This window comes from Triticum aestivum, chromosome 2A (genome assembly GCF_018294505.1).
Source record: "Triticum aestivum cultivar Chinese Spring chromosome 2A, IWGSC CS RefSeq v2.1, whole genome shotgun sequence".
Lineage (NCBI taxonomy): Eukaryota > Viridiplantae > Streptophyta > Magnoliopsida > Poales > Poaceae > Triticum > Triticum aestivum.
Window position 1 is genome coordinate 615,075,925 of NC_057797.1, and position 20,153 is coordinate 615,096,077.

A 20,153-nucleotide genomic window follows, 5' to 3' on the forward strand; every position below is an offset into this window, starting at 1 on the left:
ATGTATGCCACAACCCATTCTTGATCAAGAGTACGCATGGCCTGGTCATCCCTCATGCTCACTCGATGGTGTGGTGTTCTGGTACAAAACCGAGTGGCCTGACCCTACACCTGCGCGACAAAATTGCGGCAGGCTCCAGTGCGGCATGGATGCGAAGGAAAATATGGGTACAAATGAAGGAATCCAGGTTTGAAGACGGTCAAAGGTGACATGACGGTATGTAATATGTTGACTATTGCTACATATAAACTCACTTAATGTCTGCTGAACTTTCTGCCATCGCCATCTCTCTTGAGGATATGATTGCCTTTTGAGTTTCTTGGAGATTATAGTGATGATAGAATTCTTATTTCATATACACCATACTATGTAAGACAAGGAATGTGATTGCACTATTATTTATTTCTGTAGAATGATTTTGCTCCAAGGTCATGAGGCTATTACATTCAGTCCCCTAGATGAAAGCAACCGCAGATGACAGTAAGGTTCATAACCCTGCTAGAGAGAGCATAACAAGTGACATTCAGTCCATGGTGACAAAGCAATGAAGAAGCATCCTCCTACTGGACAACACCTTTGGTTTTAAGCCTCCTAAATTTTGCAAATTTGTTAAAGATTCCCCACCAGCACAAACAACTGTTTCTCTTCTGATTGCCGCAATTTTTTCTCCTTTTGTATAGTTTGCAAATGTTTTGATGAATATATGTGCCGCGTTTAGTATTTGCATATCTGGAAAGGAGCATGAAGCACAGGCTATTCAAGGCACTGCACTGCACTGTTTTTGCCTGCTCATATTAAATTGCCGAGAGCAAAAGCGCAGCCAGTCATCCTCAATAAAAACATCTAGGTGAAAGTTGAGGTGTTCTTTTCAGACTTGGGATGGTAACTTCAGAACTTCTAATTACAATGCAGGGACAGGTTACTAATAGCTTGCTTAGGCAAGATGCCAGCTATAGTTTAAATAAAATTTTTTCTAGAAAATTATATAATTGATTTCAAACTGTACCTAATCAAGAGACCGCATATACTGTATAATCGCTTGGTATATCCAAATTTCTATCAGAGGCCTTTTGTTATTCTACCAGTGTAAAAGAGGCAGCCTATTCTTATCTATGGGTGCTATGCTTTATTTGCTCTATCCTAAACTTCGAAGTGTTTTTTTTCATGAAAATGCAAAAGTTTTGTGCCATGATGCATTGTCAGTAGAAAAAGTTATGTACATGCCCTATAAAGGGCAACACCCAAAAATTACAACGCTACACTCCTAAGCGCTAGGCACCACCAGAAGAAGCGCCACCAATCAGACCGTCCCTGCTTTCGCCCACTTGACAATGTCAGGTCTCTCATTGACAAGCGTGCATCTTTCTTTCTTTAGAATGATTTGCTCCAATGTCTAATTGTGAGGTTATTATATGCATTTCATAAATTTGTTATAGATTCCCCACCAAGCAGCAAAGAACTGTTTCTATTCTGATTGCCACATTTTTTAATAAATTCTACTGTTTGGAAATGCTTTGATGAATTTATGCTCTGTGTTTAGGTGTTTTCCTTTGAAAGCATAGGCATCTGGAAGTGGGCATGAAGCACATGCTTTTCAAGGTACTGAATTGCACTATGCTTATGCATTCATACCAAATTGCCTAGAACAAAAGCTGCAGCGAATCATCCCCAATAAAAACATCTAGGTGATAGTTCAGGTGTTTTTTTATAGACATGGGATGGTAACTTCAGAACTTCTAATTACCGTGGATAGGTTACTATTAGCATGCTTAGTCAAGATGCCAGGTGTAGATTAAATAATTGTTTTCAGACTGTGCCTAATTATGTCTGTTGCTATTTTCTTATTCTGCCAATGTAGAATAGGCAGCCTATTCTACTCTAGGAGTGCTATGCATTATTTCCTTTATCCTAAACTTGGAAATGCTATAAGGGAAAAAGTTTGGCAGTTAGGTTCCTGAGTAAGTAGCTTTCTATCTGACATTCTGTAGAATTAGCTACCATTGCCCTTACAAGCATGACGCAGAGAATCGACTGGCTTCACAATAGGCGTGTGATCAACCAAATGAGAGTGACGGAGTAGATAGTTCAATGAACTCATATTGAAACTGAAGAGACCTTGGTCCAATGAGCCTGGGACACACGGTCCCATAGCTTGTCAAGTATAAGTTGAAATTCAGTCCTGCAGACGTGAGTCTGGTACTCTGATGTTGGCACTACAGCCACCGTCTCTTGTATGTTTTAAGTTTGCCAACTTTAGCTTCCAACTTTTTATTATAATTCTGTCTGGTCGCCTTTTTTTTGGGGAGTTTTGGTTAGTCTTTTGCATTGATATCTGTTGAATTTGCATTTGTAATATATTCATTGTAGCAAATATTCGGGGGTTGGATTTTAAAAATTGTATGGCAAGGTACCACTTGCCATATAGCACTAGAATATTGAAAGATCTGCCTGGTAAGCTTGGTGGAAACCTCATGATCGACTTGACTGTGACCATGGCTGGCTCCATGCAGCCACTTGGTGGAAGCTCCATTATATATAGAGAGATAGATAGCACCGAATGGGTGTACAGCTGCCCATCTCAAGTTGCCATGCCAAGTGGGTACGTAGCTAGTACCGCTGTAGTCACCAATCTTGACTTCCCCCCGTCAGTCATCTTATGTTCTGTAGATTAGCACTCAAATGTGATGCAGAGAATTGACTGCTTCCAGTAAGCGTGTGAGCGATCAAACGAGAGGAATTGACGAGTCTATACCAAACAGGACCTTGGTCCAATGAGCCTGGGATGGTTTGTATATGTATTAGTTGAATTTCAGTTCAGAGATATTGCCAATACTGCCGCCCCTTTGGTTAATTTCTGCTTTTTCCCCCTAGCTCTTTGTTATGTGTTATAAGTTACCCTTTTTTTCTGCCAAGTATGTGTTTTAAGTTGCCAACTTTAGTTTACAACATTTGTTGTTTTTTCTTTCGCTGGTCACACTTACGCATGGTGACTTTGTGTTCATATCCGTTGAATTTGTATTTGTAACACAAACATTTATCTTTATCATTATCTAAATCAAAAACATTTATCTTTGTGGGTTGGTTAGTAAAAAAGGATATTGACAGTACTACCACCGTCCCTTGTGGTTAATTTGTGTTCCTTTTCTAGGTGCTCTCTTATGTGTTTTAAGTTTGCGTCTGTGGTCTCATTTTTGTTGGTCTTTTGTGTTGATATTCATTGAAGCAAAGATTTGCAGGATGGATTTAAAAAAATTGTCTGTTGGTTAGCACATGCCTGATATAACTAAAATACTGAAGGATCTGTTTGGTAAGCCTGGTGGAAGCCTCATGATTGACTTGACCTTGACCTGGTGGAAGCCTGGTCGTCCATGGTGGTTCTATGCAGCCCGCTTGGTGGAAGCTTCATTCAAGGTCCTCCTTCTTGATAAGCTAATCTAGCACTTGCTTTTTATGTTAATACTGTACTAACTTTGAGTTCAAGTTGCAGCCCAAGTGGGTAAATAGCTAGTAGCTAGCGCTGTCCGTCTCTGAATAATTTGTCCAAAGTGGATTGTAGTGAATTCTCTGGTCAGTTAGCGGAACATGCATGCATCCTTAACTACTTGTTAGGCTCAGCCTCTCCCATTCTGTCTATATATACACATTCTCTGCCTTCTCTGAATAGCAGAGCAGAGAGCATTCACATTCTTCTCCATGCCTCCCCTCTACATATTATCACTCTGGCTTCTCTTCGTGCACACTACTCCTTGGTGCTCCTCCTCTGCAACTGCAAGCAATGACACTCTCATGGCAGGCCAAAACCTGGCCTTCGCTGACAAGCTTGTCTCGAGAAACGGCAAGTTCGCGCTTGGCTTCTTCCAGTTCCATCCAGCAAGCACCATCAGTAAGTCATCCCACAACACCACATCTCCCAGCCCCAGCTTGTGGTACCTTGGCATATGGTTCAATAAGATCCCAGTTCTCACAACCGTATGGATTGCTAATAGGGATCAGCCCATCACCAACCCCAATGTCAACCTAACACAGCTCAAGATATCAAGAGATGGCAATCTTGTCATAGTAAACCATGCCGCCAACAATGAATCCATTGTTTGGTCCACTCACATTGTCAATAATAGGACACACAGCAGCATCAAAGCCACTAGTTCTGCCGTTCTCTTGAACAGTGGAAACCTTGTCCTCAAAGAGAGCCGGTCATCTGACCTACTGGCATGGCAGAGCTTCGACTACCCAACAGATGTTGTGCTTGCTGGTGCCAAGTTAGGCCGAAACAAGGTCATTAGTTTCACTCGCCAACCCATCTCAAAGAAGAGCCTCATTGATCCGGGGCTCGGCTCATACAGCATTGAATTAGAAGACACCAGGGGGCTTGTCCTCAGTCGCCGCAACAACCCATCTGTAGTGTATTGGCAGTATGCATCCTCCACAACATCATCATTCAATCTTGTGCGAGTACTCAACTCACTGCTTGATTCCAATCCTCTGACCAAAGGCTTATATAACCTAGTATATGTTGATAATGACCAAGAGGAGTACTACATGTACACTTCACATAATGAACCATCGCCTTCTGTATTTGTCTCACTAGACATGTCTGGTCAGATAAAGCTGAATCACTGGTCGCAAGCTAATCAGTCTTGGCAAATCATATATGCCCAACCTGACGATCCCTGCAACGCGCCTGCTGCCTGTGGACCTTTTACAGTGTGCAGAGGCAATCCAAATCCATCATGTGACTGCATGGAGAGCTTCTCTCAGAAGTCGCCGCAGGATTGGAAGTTTCAAGATCGAACAGGAGGATGCATCAGAAATACACCTTTACATTGCACTAGTGACAAAAACATCACAAGTTCAACAGACATGTTCCAGCCCATTGCTCAAGTTACATTGCCCTACAGCCCACAAATCATAGCCGTTGCCACCACTCAGAGCGAATGCGAAGAAACTTGTCTCGGTTCCTGCTCCTGCACTGCTTATTCCTATAATGATAGCAAATGCTCTGTCTGGAATGGGGAGTTGCTTAGTGTAACTCTTAGTGATGGCATTGAATACACTTCTAAAGATGTTCTTTATCTCCGTCTTGCTGCCAAAGATTTCATGCCAAGTTTGAGGAAAAACAAAAGAAAACCAAACGTTGGAGTTGTTACCGCTGCAAGCATTATTGGTTTTGGGTTACTCATGCTCATGTTTCTGTTACTGATTTGGAGGAACAGATTTAAGTGGTGTGGTTTTCTTTCATCATACTATGACAATCAAGGCAGTGTTGGCGGGATTATAGCCTTCAGATATACTGATTTAGTTCGTGCTACTAAAAACTTCTCTGACAAGCTTGGTGGTGGAGGTTTTGGTTCTGTATAAAGGGGGTGTTAAGTGACTCAAAGACTACTGTAGCAGTGAAAAGGCTTGATGGTGCCCGTCAAGGAGAGAAGCAGTTCAGGGCCGAGGTGAGCTCAATTGGACTGATCCAACATATCAACCTAGTAAAATTGGTTGGTTTCTGCTGCGAAGGTGATCACAGATTACTTGTGTATGAGCACATGTTAAATGGTTCTCTTGATGGTCATCTGTTTAAGAAGAGCAATAATGTTGATGCTGTTGTGCTAAACTGGAACACCAGATATCAGATATCCCTAGGAATTGCCAGAGGATTGTCCTACTTGCATCAGAGTTGTCGCGAGTGCATCATACACTGCGATATTAAGCCAGAGAACATACTTGTGGATGCAGCATTTGTTCCTAAAGTCGCAGACTTTGGATTGGCAGCATTTGTGGGGAGGGATTTCAGCCGAATTCTGACTTCATTCAGAGGAACGATAGGTTATCTTGCCCCAGAGTGGCTTAGCGGAGTGGCGATCACACCGAAAGTCGACGTTTATGGCTTCGGCATGGTACTGCTAGAAATTATATCAGGAAGGAGGAATTCCTCACCGGAAATATCACACAGCACTGAGAGCAGCAGCAACAGTTACCAACATCACGAATATTTCCCTGTGCAAGCCATCAAGAAGCTTCACGAGGGAGATGTGAAGAGTTTAATGGATACACAATTGCATGGTGACTTCAATTTGGAAGAGGCTGAAAGGGTTTGCAAAGTTGCATCTTGGTGCATCCAAGATAGTGAGTTTGATCGGCCGACTATGAGTGAAGTGGTTCGTGTTCTCGAGGGTCTACAGGAGATTGATATACCCCCAATGCCAAGACTCCTTGCAGCTATGATGGAACAATCTGATGCTGCAACTTCAATGTAATAATAATAAAGAGAGTTTGTACTTTTTTTTAAGTTGTAATGTGGAGAACAAGGAATAAAAGAAGGAGGCGAGCTAGCGGTCTCCAAATCGTCTGTTATTTACTTATCTTATACTGTATATGGTATAGAGCAAGCATTGTAGCGAAATAAATGCCACTACTTTGTTAAGAGAGAAAGATACTCCCAATAATTACTTCATCTTAGAGATGTGTCACTTGTAAGCTGCTTATTCACTACTACAGAGACGATTATATTTGACAGCCTACAAAATAGTTCTCCATGATGGAAAAAAAGCTGACCATCAAATGGACACCAAGTAAGAAGTTTTCACAACCACCAGGAAAAAAAAAAGATGCATCTTCTTAGACAACTTATAAAGGCTCTGTTCTCCAGAACAGAAGCACTCTCCAATATTAAATTAGGAAAAATTCCATTTCCTTTTTGAATTAACAAGGCAGACAAAATGTAGAAAGTTATTACATTTCTTCAGGGTTTTTTTACATGATGACGACTCACTTAACCCTAGTTACCACTACCACTCATCTGAACATTGCCTCCGAGAACCAAGCCCCTGAACTGAATTCTGCAGTCCATTGCCCGGTCGAGTTCGCCGCTCTCGGGTGCAAAACTGAACCTGCAAAAGTACGGAATCCTGGTCCATTTGCTGGTACTTATACATAGTCCAGTGGAACTGAGGATGGCTTCCCTGATGTTGCAGCCGTCCATGTTGAACGATTTGCCAATGTAGGCGGTCGGTTTCGCCAACATTGAGATACCACCATGGCAGCCGGCAAGATCCCAGCCATAGCTCTATAGCGTCTGTTCATTGCAGGGAAAGAAAGAAAATTGGAGCATGTCAAACATGTTTGGAAAATGCCAGAACCTCACACGTTTAGTTATTGAAGCTGTGCAAAAGTATGTCTACTATGGGTGAAGTGGAAACAAATCAGTTTGATCGGTCGGGTTCTCGAGGTTCTACAGGAGATTGATATGCCCTTGATGCCAAGACTACTCGCAGAACAATCTGATGCTGCAACTTCAGTGTAATACTAATTCGTAGTTGGCTGATGTTACCAATTTTTGTTTTCAGTAAATTTTAGAGTTGTAATGTGGAGCCGAAGGAATAAAAGAAGGCGATTATACATGGTAAGCAAGTCCGACCACCGAAAAGAAAAACCATCACAAAGGAACTTGCTACAACCGAGAGCAAAAAGGAAAATATAACATGTACAGAATTATTCGGATGAGGCTAAGTTCAAGGTTTTTTTTTTTCATTATGCAATTAACTCACGAACTCATGTACCGCATAATACGGAACTTAATGTAAAGCTGTAGACATAATGCATGCCAATCTATTAGGCTTATTCGCAGTAGCATGAGATCCTGGAGCAACTTTAATGTTAATCTCCATATTCATACACAAAAGAAAAAGAGAATCATAGCCATTCTGAAATTCTTAATAGCTAAAGAATATAACAATTAGGAATAATCAGGAAGGGGCATCTGAACACATTCCAGTAATACACCTAATCCATGAGGTGTCTTCTATGTTTGGTTCGCAACAACTGACATGGACGAATCATGTAATGAACTCCATCCGTCCATAATATAAGATGTTTGGTTGTAGACTTGTAGTAACAAGAAATTCTGGAAGGAGGCCCCCAGAAGGCCATTAGAGCTAGGGGACGAACTAGCCTCCATCACAACAATCTCCCGACCTTCCTCCTTTGGCAAGAATGGAAAAGTTAGCTCGCCATTCTCAATGGCCGAGACATTGGCCTCTGCTCTCCAACAAATCCTCTGCCAGAGAAACCCTAGATCGGGGTTCCACCTTGATGAGCTCCTTATAGAAGGAGTAAATGTGCGACATGATCTGCCCTAACTGCTCAAGGAGACGTCTCCATCCCACAAACACGGGATAGAGCATTTCTGACGCCACGCATTCGTAATGGCATGGAAATAGACGGTATGCCCCCCTCTAGAAGCCAATTCTAGCCCCCCCCCCACCCCACCCTACGCTGCCAAAAGAGATCTTCTCCCTTAAAGATCTCCATTAGGGAGGCTCCAAGGGTGTAACGCTGGAGCCACTCGTTGGCATCGAGGCCAAGGCCGCCTGTAATCACATCCAATGGCCTAATATGATCAAGAAGGGCTCCTTTACGAGTCCTAAGCTCCATGGCCATATTAGGCCACAACTACGCATGAACTGCCTAATCGATTTGGCACAGTGGTGCCAAATGTCAACGACAGAGAACACTCGAGGGGAGCTATGCTTTTCCATTTTCGAGAAGCACATCTCGTGGAAGCGCAAGCTACGTTTTTCTCTTTTGGGGGGAAGCACAATTGTGCTTCTCTCATGGACGCACAGGCTGTGCTTATTGTGGAATCACATATGTGCTTCTTGTGGAAGGACATGGTGTGCTTCTTGCAGAAGCATAGAAGCACAACAACGTTTTTCTCTTTTTGGCTGCTTCCCAAGAAAATAAAAGATATACAATCCCCCCCCCCCCCCCCCCCGCCAAAACGTAGGAAAACCAGTCAGAAAGCCGAAAAAACGGAAAAGGAACAAATAAAACCCAAAACATTTGTCATTCTGGTTTTGGGAATAGGCTGACCATTTTAGCATTATGACCAAATTTGTCGTTCTGGTTTTGGGAACCTTCTTGAAGGTTCCAATCCGGTTTTACTAGTTTTGGTAACCTTCTAGAAGGAAACTAAACCGATATTTGAATGTTTTTTCTGTCATTTTTCAATTTCCAACAATTTTCTGGAATTTCAGATATATTTTCAAAATTTCAAAAGTGTTATCTTTTTTCTGCAAAATGTTCGGATTAAAAAACTTTTTTCACAAATAGTTTAGTATTTTCCAAAAATGTTATGTTTTCAAAATTTCTTCATAAATTCATAAATTGTTCATGTTTACGATGAATGTACAGTAATTTCAAAACTTGTTTGTGCTTCTGAAAAATATTTGGGAATTTAAGAAAAAATGCGTGTTTTCCAAAAATTGTTCCCGTTTTCAAAATTTTGTTCTTAAATTTAAAAAGTGTTGTATTTTCGAAAAGTGTTGGAATTTCAAAAAATGTTTGTGTTTTCTAAAAACTAGGAAATTTTTAAAATATTCCCATTTCTCAATTCTCAATTTTGTTCTTGAATTTATTTTTAATAATGCATGCCAATCTACTAGCCTTATTCACCCCCCCCCCCCTAAACACTGTTTTTCTTTTTAATGTGATTTCTTTATTACTATTATCAGCCCTATTTTTTGACTTTTCTTTTCCATTTTAATTTTCCCGTTTACTTGAAATTTGGAAATAATTTTGGAGTATTAGATTTGTTTTTTGAAAATACAAACATTTTTTGAAATTGGGAACTATTCTTTTGTAATTCATGAGCATTTTATGAATTTGTGATCATTTATTGAATCAATGAAGAATTTCGCAAATTCTTATTTTTTGAATCATAGAACATATTTTGAAATTTTGATACAGTTTTTGTAACTCTTGAACATATATGTTTGAATTGGAGAACATATTTGTGAAATGTATGGATTTTTTTTGAATTGGTGGATATTTTATGAAATTCTGTTTTGTTTCTAAAATTCTTGCACAGTTTTTTAAAATTGATATTTTTTCTGAATTTGCAAGCATTTTTTAGTGTGTGAACTTTTTTAAAATTTGTGAAGAATTTTAGAAAACCATGAATGTTTTTAAATTGTTGCAGTACTGTTGTTTTAGGAAAAACTGGCTCAAAACCACTTTAGTTTTTTTTGTGAAATTAATAAATCGGTGTAGTCTGCTTCGTGCCGGAAAAAAATATAAGAATATTGGGTAAGTGGGACTGCCCAATAGCATGCGCCAACCTACGCGTTTGCTCGTTGTCCAGCACGCTACGTGCTAAATAGAAGGTTCCGTCTCGGTGACGGTGAATGGTAAGGGCGGAGCCACGATGAGACAAAATTGAGCCATGGCCCGTAATTTTGAAGAATATTGACAAAACTGGGCCCCAAGTATAAAAAATCTGTGTTTTCAGTCAGACACCGGATGGAAGGACTAGAGGGTGTGGAGCATCCGATTTCGCTACAAAACAACCCCTGATGCTCAGCATGGAAATCAAACATTTTTATAGCAAATTTAGTTTTCACGAGGGGCATGTTCCTTTAGCAGGCATGACACTTCAGTTTTTTGTCAGAATTTGCCATACTTGATAAAAAAATTGCATCCTCGGCACACCTAAATTGTCATAAGAAACGTTCAATTTGTCAAGCTAAAAAACCTGACGTCGGATTTTTAACATTATTGACCGCTTATGTGATGATTGATGACGTCAATGGCTGTAGGTCCTACGTGGCTCAGTTTTACTGTCTCTTCGATTAGGATTTTTTGTTTTTACTGTTTTTGAAGGCTCCGAACTCCGATCGATCCGTCAGTTTGGACTGCGCTATGGCGCGAGGCGCCCACGATGCAATGCAAAGGACGCCAGCCAGGGCGTCACCCCGACATGGCAGCGCGCGCACTCGGTCCGCCCGGTCAATAGCAGCGGCGCATTTCTCAGTGCTCGATCCGGACAAAAGGAAAACGGAACTTTCGTGAATATTTACTGTCGTGTTGTTGATTAATGAGCTTGTTTGTGTCTCCCACGGTAACCAAGCATCACAGAGGTCAAAAGAGTTGCATGGTTTCCATCACAGACCTTGTTAGGGGTCACCTCCGAACTGTCACCGTATCGCTGTATAAATATCCATTGTATTCAGAGTCAGTCAGGCACGCACTACCAAGTACCAAGTATCAATCCACGCATCGGAGCTTAGAAGCTAGGCCGGCGCCATGGGAGAAGCTGCAGCTGTTGTCGCCGCCTCGCGCGACGGCTTCTTCGGCCTGGGCGAGTGCAAGGGCCAGGTGGAGATCGACGGCGAGCAGGTGCCACTGGTCCTGACGCCGGGCAGCGAGGAGGTGAGCGGCCACGACCACAAGGCGCTGGTGGCGGCCCTGGTGGCCAACCGGGAGTGGGTGGAGGAGAAGGTGGTGGCCAACAGCGGCGTGCTGCTGCGCGGCTTCGGCGTGCGCGACGCCGTGGAGTTCGACGCCATCGTGGACGCGCTCGGGTGGCCGGACATCCGGTACGTCGGCCCCGCCCCGCGCACCCACGTCCACGGCCGCATCTGGACCGCCAACGAGGGCCCCCTCGAGGAGTTCATCTACTACCACCACGAGATGGTCCTCGTAAGTACTCCTGCACCTCGATCTTGCTTGCTTCCATCGCTCGTTCGCCATTGATTGATGGACGGACGGCGACGTCGCCATTGCCGCTGTGTTGTTGTGTGACGAATTGACGTGCAGATCAAGGAGTTCCCGGGGAAGGTGATCCTGTTCTGCGAGGTGCCACCGCCGGAGGGCGGGGAGACGCCGTTCGTGCCGAGCTTCCGGGTGACGGAGCGCGCGCTGCAGGAGTTCCCGGACATGGTGGAGGAGCTGGACGCCAAGGGGCTCCGCTACACCTTCACCGCGCTGAGCAAGGACGACACCAAGTCCATGCGGGGGCGAGGGTGGGAGGACGCCTTCGCCACCACCGACAAGGCCGTGGCGGAGCAGAGAGCCCGCGCGCTGGGGATGGACGTGGAGTGGCTGCCGGAGGAAGGCGGCGTGAGGACCATCCTCGGGCCGAGGCAGCTGACGCGGGTGTTCCCGGGCCGGAAGGGCCGCCGGATGTGGTTCAACACGGTGGTGGGGATGCACGGCAAGGAGCTCAGCTCCGCCACGTTCGCCGACGGCTCCGAGATACCGGCGGACTTCGTGCGCCGGTGCGGCGAGATCATCGAGGAGGAGAGCATCCAGTTCCGGTGGGAGAAGGGCGACGTGCTCATCCTCGACAACCTCGCAACGCTCCACGGCCGCCGGCCGTCGCTGGCGCCCAGGAGGGTCCTCGTCGCCACATGCAAGTGATCTCATTTCATGCATCACCCACCTTAACTAATTGGTTAGTTAATTAAGCTTGAGGGTGGACCTAGCTTGATTAACTAATTAATCTTAGTTGGTGCTGGGGATGCTGCATTTGGTTCTTCTAGTATAATAAGCTGTCTTCAGTTACTACGGTAAAAATGGCTTTGTGCATTGTGATGCAGAGGCTGGGTACTCCCTTTTCCAAAAAAAAAGTTACTACGGCAAAATAAGAGCTGAAGGTTTGATCAAGTCAGTCGGCTTAATACTTATTACAGCCAAAGAGGGGTGCGGTAGTTTCTCCCCTAATTAGCAGTTTTGCATCCATCATCATGCTGGGTGACATGCATTACGACATGTAAGACTTATCCTCTTCGAGTGATATAGTACTATGCATCTTCTGTTTACTGTTGTCTCTATGTTCATGAATACATTTCGTTGTCGTTGGGCATGGGCACAACCCAAAACAACTTCATCGGTTACTTTACGTACAATTATGCTAACAAAAAGGAGTGTCTAGGTCTCAGTCGATCGAGACTTAATCAAGTCTAAGTCAAGTGACATAACATGTACTCCCTCCGTTCCAAAATAGATGACCCAACTTTGTATTAACTTTAGTACAAAGTTGAGTCATCTATTTTGGAACGGAGGGAGTATCACTTATTTTAAGACGGGGGGAGTAAAAAAGAAAAAAAGACTAAAAAGAAAATTTTGAACGGATCTTCATGTAAATGAATATGGCATTGATTGAGACTTGGTTAAGTCTCAGTCGACTGAGATTTAGCAATCCCGTAACAAAAATACAAAAAATATGATATTGCAAAAATCCTAAAATAACTCTTATGATGCATCTAAATAATTGGCATACCAAATATAGTGAAACCAAACCAAGCAGCTGAATCCGCACTACAAAATAAACATGAGGCCTGGTCTCAATGATATCCTGATTTTCCCTTAATCACTCATTTTTTGATAAAAGGCGTATTTTATTAACTTAAAATGTGGCATCAAGAGAATAGAAAACATAATAAGTACACGCCAGCCTCTACACAACCAAGATCCACAGAGTCAAACCCAAATGAGCACAGCCATTGCAAGCAAAACTAAACCTACGGCGTAGAGTGTGGGAGACCTATCCCAAGACCATGCCACCAACAATGTTGGGTAACAACACTTTGCTCACATGCTCCGACCCGCACGCACAGACATCATTGTAAACAACACCCCAGAGAACATCACAACCGGAGCTAGTGTGTAAACCGAAAATTAACCTAAGGGGAGGGGAATTTTTACCGCTAAAACTCAAATAGCAAATCAGGGTTGGCACTCCCACCCTAATAGACACGCAGAACTTTTGTGGAACTCCACCCATCCAACATCCAAACATTGCGGGGGGCTAGGTAAGTTGGGGGCAACTTGGATCACCAACCATATAGAATGCGTAAATTCACATTGCCAAAATAAAGTTTAATAGTCCCATCGTGATGACGTAAATAACAATATTAATCTCTAGCCAATTGTGGCGAGCGAGGTTGTTCTTTGTTAGGATCACTCCTCGAGAAAGATATCGGAGGAAAATTTTAATTTTTAGTGGTACCTTTGACATCCAAGTCTTTTCGTTATTGCGTAATCTCAGAGTGTGTAAGCGCCATGTACATGCAATCTTATGTAAAGGTTTCATTCTATGTAAGGTGCCAGCGGAATTCGTCCCGGCCTTGTATCGGTTGGATCACAACCAGTCCCCCAAGAGGAAGTGCCTTGACACAAGGTGGAGATCGACCAAATCCTGCTTAAAATAAATATTAGGCGAAGATGTGCTCAAAACAACTGCACTTACTTTTATCGTGAGCAATATGGTCTAGGGCTAGATATTGTTCTCGAAGAGTGGTGTTACCCGACCATGTATCCTCTCCGAAATGTATCTCCAAGCCATTCCTTTGCAAAAGATCCAAAACGGAAGAGATGTTTCTTCACCGTGATCAACACGCCAAAAAATGTCAGTCTACAGGTTTCCTATATGCCTTGGAAAAGGATTTGAGCTTGGATACTTGATGCACAAAAGGGTTTACTATACATCATCCTTTGTCAAAAGCTTATAAAGGTATTTGCTGAGCAAACTGTTTTTTTTATCTTGGTGATCTTGAATACCACGACCGCCCTAGTCTTTGGAATTTACTCGTACACATAAATAAAGCAAGTACTTCAGGATCCCATTTATGAGGGGTAAAGAAACATTTGTCTCCGCAATAAGTGTATTTGTTCTTCTTCTATTCACCACAAGCTTGCATTCATGGTGTTAACATGGGAATATCCTATTATACATTCGATGATGTGATCCAATTTTCCAACACCATAGAATGGTGGTGAAGAATATGACGCCTGTTGCATGAGGTGTTGCCTCAATCGATGTTCCTTGGGCGAAATCTAGGTCTCATTTCAAGTGGCGAGTGGTTATTGTGGTCTTCAAGGCCTGGTATGGCGAGGGCGTTTGCAGGTGTCCCTTTCCTTTTCTGCCGGTTCAATGCAATTTTCAATCTCAGATAGATGGCGTATAATTGAAGAAAAAAGATAGTGAGTATGATTTACAATGTATTATACTCCCTGTTCCTAAATATAAGTCTTTTTAGAGATTCCACGATAAACTACATACAGAGCAAAATGAGTGAATCTACACTCTAAAATATGTCTATATACATCTGTATGTAGTTTATAGTGCAATCTCTAGAAAGACTTATATTTAGGAACGGAGGGAGTATATTTATTGGTCGTTTTGTGTCCATTTGTATCTTCATTATATTGGCTATTGTCTTTCTTCATTGACAATTCTCAGTTTTAAGACGCCTTTTAGGTGTATTTTCTAAAAATAAAATAGTTTTCTTCGCATAGGAGCACAAATAGAATATTAGTTCCCCTTGTTTTATTCTAGTTTTCCTTTTTTGTTCATTTTCTATTCAAACTTTTGCCAATTTTTTCAATTTTTCTTTCTTTATTTTTCATCCTTTTAATTATTTGGTTATTATTTTTCTTGTATTTTAGTCATTTACAATACATGAATTATTTTTACAATTTACAAACACAATTAAAATTCACCAATTTTTAATGCAAGACTGTTTTCCAAAAAAATCTAAAATTTAAAATATATTTTTGCGCATCTATAATTTTTTTGCACATTTTAAATGACGCAAAATTATTTTATAATATTTTTATGAATATCTATAAAATTTGTGAACATTTTTAAATTATGCACAGTTATTCTTCATGAGAATAATGTCTGTGAAGATTATTTTAATTATGCACAAGTATTTTATTTAGTAAGTATATTTTTTGAAATCCACCACTTTAAAAAAATCATGATGTGTTTTAAATAATTCGTTATTTAGATCTGGCCAAAAAACATTTTTTTAGAGCGAGGAGTGAGTGGTCTTCTTCGATCTGTTTTTCCTTCCGAGTGTACATGGACCATATTTTTGTCTGACTAGCTGGGCCGGGCCGTTTATGGGGAAATCACCGCAGCGTAAACACAATCGAGTTAGTACTCTTCCCTCAAGAAAATAAATCTTCTAAAAAAAAATCTTGTCTCAAAAGAAAATCGAGTTAGTACTCTCTCCTATTCAAATTAATTGTCACAGCTGTAGTACAACTACCCCTAAATAAAGTAAGAAAAATCAACAATCACAGTAAATTCAACAACCACAGTGCAGAGTACTTATGTTCTCAAGTTTAGTTGAGAAGTGTACAACTTTATTCTCTGAACTTCATACTCGTTCCTCTCTTATTTCATATATTAGGCATACATGAGGTAATCCATCTGGTCTACAGTCCTACTCACGAAGATGACAGCGTTGCAACTCTAGTGCTGCTTGTCGTGGGCTTCCCTCCTTTGCTGGGCGATGAACTCGAACAGGCTACCATCAAAGCAGCGGCGAACAGCTTCTCTGGAGAGGAAGCCCTCCTCGTCCTTTGCAAGCACGTACAGCAGTATCCACTCCCCCTTGCTCACAATCCTGGACACACATATCAGTTCAGGCTAAACATGAGTGGAACAACGCTTCTGCAGTTCATTTGGCATCACTGACTGCTAAGTAAACTGCCGATGAAATGAGAATTCGCGAGTGCTCTGCTCACCATCCAATGAAGTCGAAGTTCAGCCGGTTGCCTTCGGTCATCCTACAGATGTCGCCGAAGCTAAGCTTGTCCGGCGCCGTGCGGGCATACTTGCTGAAGATGCTCTCGAAATTTACCGGCATGAACCTATATTTGTTTCACAGTTGGAACGTACCTCTTTCAGAACTGAAAGATGGTGTAACAAAGTTTTGAACTAGTAGTAAGCAAGTTTGGAGTGTGGATTTACCTTCCCTCTGTGTCATAAGTTGAGGAATCGCTACCATGCTTACCCCTGTGGATGTTCTTGATGTATACGGGCAACAAGGGAGATGGTATCCAGCTCTATATATAACCATTATGAAAAGTAAGGATGAATAAGAGCCTGCTGAAACTTTTCAAGGAAATATTTCAAATCTTTTTGTACTTACAGGTAGAGTTGGGAAGCTGAAACCAATATTAAAGACAATTGCGAATACGAACGACACGATCACGTTGAAGCCCAATGCCCTCATTCCTGGAATTCAGGCAATATAAGTACATAAACTACGGCAACCACTGTCAAATTTTGTGGTTCTAAAATATAATTTTTGAAGAGCCATGTCACTGAAGCTATGCATATTTCACACTACTCTAAATATGAGGTTAATAACTCACTAATTTCCGTCACAGCGCTGAATTTGAAGTTATTTAGCGCCGCTAAGCCGTCGTGGCCAGAGGAATAGCGCAAGTGAGTTCCATAAAGCCATCCATCTGTCTCGTTCTTTCTTCTTGTTTTCGATATATAGGATGCATTGATGCAACACTTGGCTACTGAATTAGCATGTTTGTGTTTTTTTTAATGTCTGGAGATGTGTATGTCAAATATATGTGATACTTTACATATGATGTCTGATTGTATGCTTATTTTCTTCATGATTCAAGAAAAATAGTACAAAATGAATCTTAGTTTCGATATAGTTTGAGTTTTAATTCAGCAGACCCCCCCTTAAAAGTTTACACGAATCTTGAAGTTATTTAAAAAGGATATCGCCATATTAGCTTGCAGATCAAACTTACTGAATAGATTGACATGGATACAAGGACTATTTTACCCTCTCTTTTTATTGAAGGGGTAATTTCTAATCTTCACATTTAATCTGCTCTATACTACTACTTTTAAGGAGGGTGTACCGAAACAAAGTACGTTTTGAATTTTTGATAGCTTCTGGCCAAGCTGCAGCTAAATGCCCGCCACTTAATCCTTTGAAACTAATTGAGCTTCTTCACATGAATTTTACGAGCAGGCCATCATCACACCGTGCAACATATACAAATACATACCTCCGTAAGTTTCCCAGGGATAGACGATGCCGTCGCCGTCCAGGTCGAAGAAGGCGACATGCTGCTGAAGCACGCTCTTCTGCCCGTGCTCGTGCCCCTCCCCGCTCTCTCCTTCAGGATGGTACACATCCGGCACGACCAGAGCTCGAGCTAAGTCTGCATGCATGCATCCATGCCTGTTACTACTAGTTACTGCCTTGCTGATGAAACTACCATGCACGTACGAACGGAAGAAACGGGGCAGGCACTCACAGGGCTTTGGGAGGTGTGTCTCCAGGTCCGCCCGGACCGGCCGCTCGGCCGTCACCGGCGCCGCCTCCGCCACCGTCGACGTTGCGTCGGCGGGCGCCTTAGCTTCCTCCGCCATGAAACCCTCTGTGCGCGTGCGCCACACTTTCCGGCTTGATCCCGCGAGTCCTGCTCTTCTTTATATACACGCAAAGGAAGGAAGCGCGCCCACGGTGCGTGTGCGGCGAGCGAGAAGTGAAAGTGTGCACGATTGCTTTGCCCCCGAGGTGTCGCTTCGTGATTTGGCACCGGGAGCCTTCTCTGTGGTCTGTGGCGGGTTGTACAGTGAGGTCGCTCTCCCGATCCGTTGTCCGTCCATGTCACATCGTTGTCCATTGAGGATTGAGCCGTACGGTACCATCTCCCTCGTGCTGTGCCACATAAATCTTGCGGTTAATCTGCTTGACACGAAACGTTACGCGCCTCTGGTTTTCGCCCGCGTGCGCGTTGTGGAAATTTGTAAAAAGAGATACAGAATTAGATGCGCATTTCTTAAAATGGAAGTTTTTCTTGTTCAGCAGACTCGCGCTAGTGCGGGTTTGACGGTGGCGATTCATCCAGACGAAGCGGAGAGTCGGGGGGCGGTGGAAATCCTCAGATCTGCTGATGGATGGAGGAGAAGGAGCTGCGGCGGATCAGGAGATACGCCGGCTGCTCGCGGAGGTGGCTCGGAGAGAGCGTGCGGCGGATCGAGCGACAAGGGCGGCGGAGCAGGCGACACAGGCGCTGGCTGTGGCGAAGATGAATCTCGCGCTGCGGGCAATGGCGAACACCACGGAGCTAGAGCGAGCCTCCATCTTTGCGATGGGGCGGGAGCTCTCCCTTGCCTTGATTCTGCAGTGGGCGGATGGGGAGGCGACCTCCACATCGAGACAACAGAGGAGGAGATGGAGGCCATTCCGAAGGGCAACGCGCTGATGGAGTTCAAATTGGCTGATTCCGGATGTAAGTCTCATTCCCCTGCTGTTGTTATTCCAATTTTAGAGGTTGCTACTCGCCGGAGATTGCCATCACCACCGCCGTTCGCAGTTTTGCCTCCGAAGAAACTGGTCAACACGGCATTGGGCGATGGGTCTAGGAGGGCCCGGGTGGTCAAAGGCATGGGAGAGAATGGCACCAGGGCCCGCTGCTGGTGCTAAAAGGGAAAGCACTTTCCCCAATCCTCCCCAACCTACCAACCGCGAGCCTGATCCAGGGGCTGCTAGGGTTTGTCGGCGTCTGCGTCGCCCCCCTCCTCCTTCTTCCTTAGTCTGGGTGAGGAAGGATAAGTTCAGGAGTGAGTGCTTCACGGAGGCTGATTGCTTCCCTGCTGGTGCCGCCGACAGACACCACGTCCCCATGAGATTTAGTTTCTCTGCCGATTTCTGGGCGAAGCGAGAAGGAAGAGAGACCTATGCGAAGGTGATCGCAAGATGGCTGGAGCGGGGCAGGGGGCAAGAGGAGGTGGGAGAATCAATGGCAGCCGGGGCGGAACGAGTCTCGCCCCCTTCCCAGGTCACCGCTGCCCTCCTGTTGCCCCCCTGTTTGCCCCCCTATGGCCCAACAACAGCAAAACCCTCCTATCTCCATATATGCCAAGCCTCCAATTTTCCCTTTGGCCTCTAGCTCGCAGATGATGTATCCACAGATGGGGGCGATGTTCCCAGGATATCCTCCTCCTGGTTTCCAACAGTATCCTGCTAACCCTTGGCCAAATCAACAACAATTTCAATTCCCTTTCATGGCCCCCAACCAATGTGCTCCTATGCAATATCCTCAAGGTATTCAACAACCCGTGGCTGCTGGTAGTGGGTCTGGTTCTGGTAATGGGCAGGCTGGTCAGAGCAAAAACAAGAAGAAGCAGAGGAATGCTGCAGAGAAGAAACCTATGAAAACATATGCTGGGCTTGCTGCTCCTCGGGTTGCTTTGCTTTTTGATGAGCCTGACTCTTACAATGTAGACCCGAAGTATATTGGCGCTACCTGCTACAACTGCGGGTTGCCTGGGCACTATGTAGGTATGTGCCAGGTCCCAAAGAATTGCTTCATGTGTTCTGTTTCGGGTCAGCATATGGTTGCTTGCCCCTTGTGGTACAAACCTTGCCCAGCTGCTCAATTCTGGGGTAGTGCTGGGAATGGCCTGGGTTTCTTTCATCTTGAGACTGGAGAAAAAAACAACAGTGACTGGCTGAACTTTGGAAATGTGGGTCTGGTTGTTATTGAAGAAGGTGATATTTCTGCTGAGGAGCTAGGTGCTTGCTTCACTAGTATGTGGAAGA

General features: G+C 43.6%; 2 protein-coding genes and 1 pseudogene across 2 annotated transcripts; 2 read left to right on the forward strand and 1 right to left on the reverse strand.

Annotated features, from left to right (window-relative positions):
• Positions 1-3,645: 3,645 nt before the first annotated feature.
• LOC123189771 (G-type lectin S-receptor-like serine/threonine-protein kinase At2g19130) lies at positions 3,646-6,427 on the forward strand (annotated as a pseudogene).
• A 4,646-nt stretch (positions 6,428-11,073) lies between these two features.
• LOC123189773 (clavaminate synthase-like protein At3g21360) lies at positions 11,074-12,590 on the forward strand. The gene is made up of 2 exons (XM_044602260.1): positions 11,074-11,469; positions 11,587-12,590. Exons 1-2 carry the CDS (start codon positions 11,074-11,076, stop codon positions 12,187-12,189), a joined length of 999 nt encoding a protein of 332 aa, XP_044458195.1. The 3' UTR covers positions 12,190-12,590.
• A 3,249-nt stretch (positions 12,591-15,839) lies between these two features.
• On the reverse strand, positions 15,840-18,096 carry LOC123185704 (peroxygenase). Its single transcript, XM_044597538.1, has 6 exons — positions 17,860-18,096; positions 17,608-17,763; positions 16,716-16,801; positions 16,535-16,629; positions 16,309-16,434; positions 15,840-16,187 (listed from the first exon to the last, which is right to left on the reverse strand). The coding sequence occupies exons 1-6, from the start codon at positions 17,972-17,974 to the stop codon at positions 16,034-16,036; spliced, it is 732 nt and encodes a 243-aa protein (XP_044453473.1). The 5' UTR covers positions 17,975-18,096; the 3' UTR covers positions 15,840-16,033.
• Positions 18,097-20,153: the final 2,057 nt, after the last annotated feature.

Excerpts from the sequence above, each read along its gene's own strand:
- LOC123185704 (XM_044597538.1), bottom strand. The coding sequence starts at position 17,974 with ATGGCGGAGGAAGCTAAGGCGCCCGCCGACGCAACGTCGACGGTGGCG. Across the intron at positions 16,435-16,534 it reads ACTTATGACACAGAGGGAAG|GTTCATGCCGGTAAATTTCG; the intron begins GTAAATCCACAC and ends AAACAAATATAG. Across the intron at positions 16,188-16,308 it reads AACTTCGACTTCATTGGATG|GATTGTGAGCAAGGGGGAGT; the intron begins GTGAGCAGAGCA and ends ATGTGTGTCCAG.
- LOC123189773 (XM_044602260.1), top strand. The coding sequence starts at position 11,074 with ATGGGAGAAGCTGCAGCTGTTGTCGCCGCCTCGCGCGACGGCTTCTTC. Across the intron at positions 11,470-11,586 it reads ACCACCACGAGATGGTCCTC|ATCAAGGAGTTCCCGGGGAA; the intron begins GTAAGTACTCCT and ends ATTGACGTGCAG.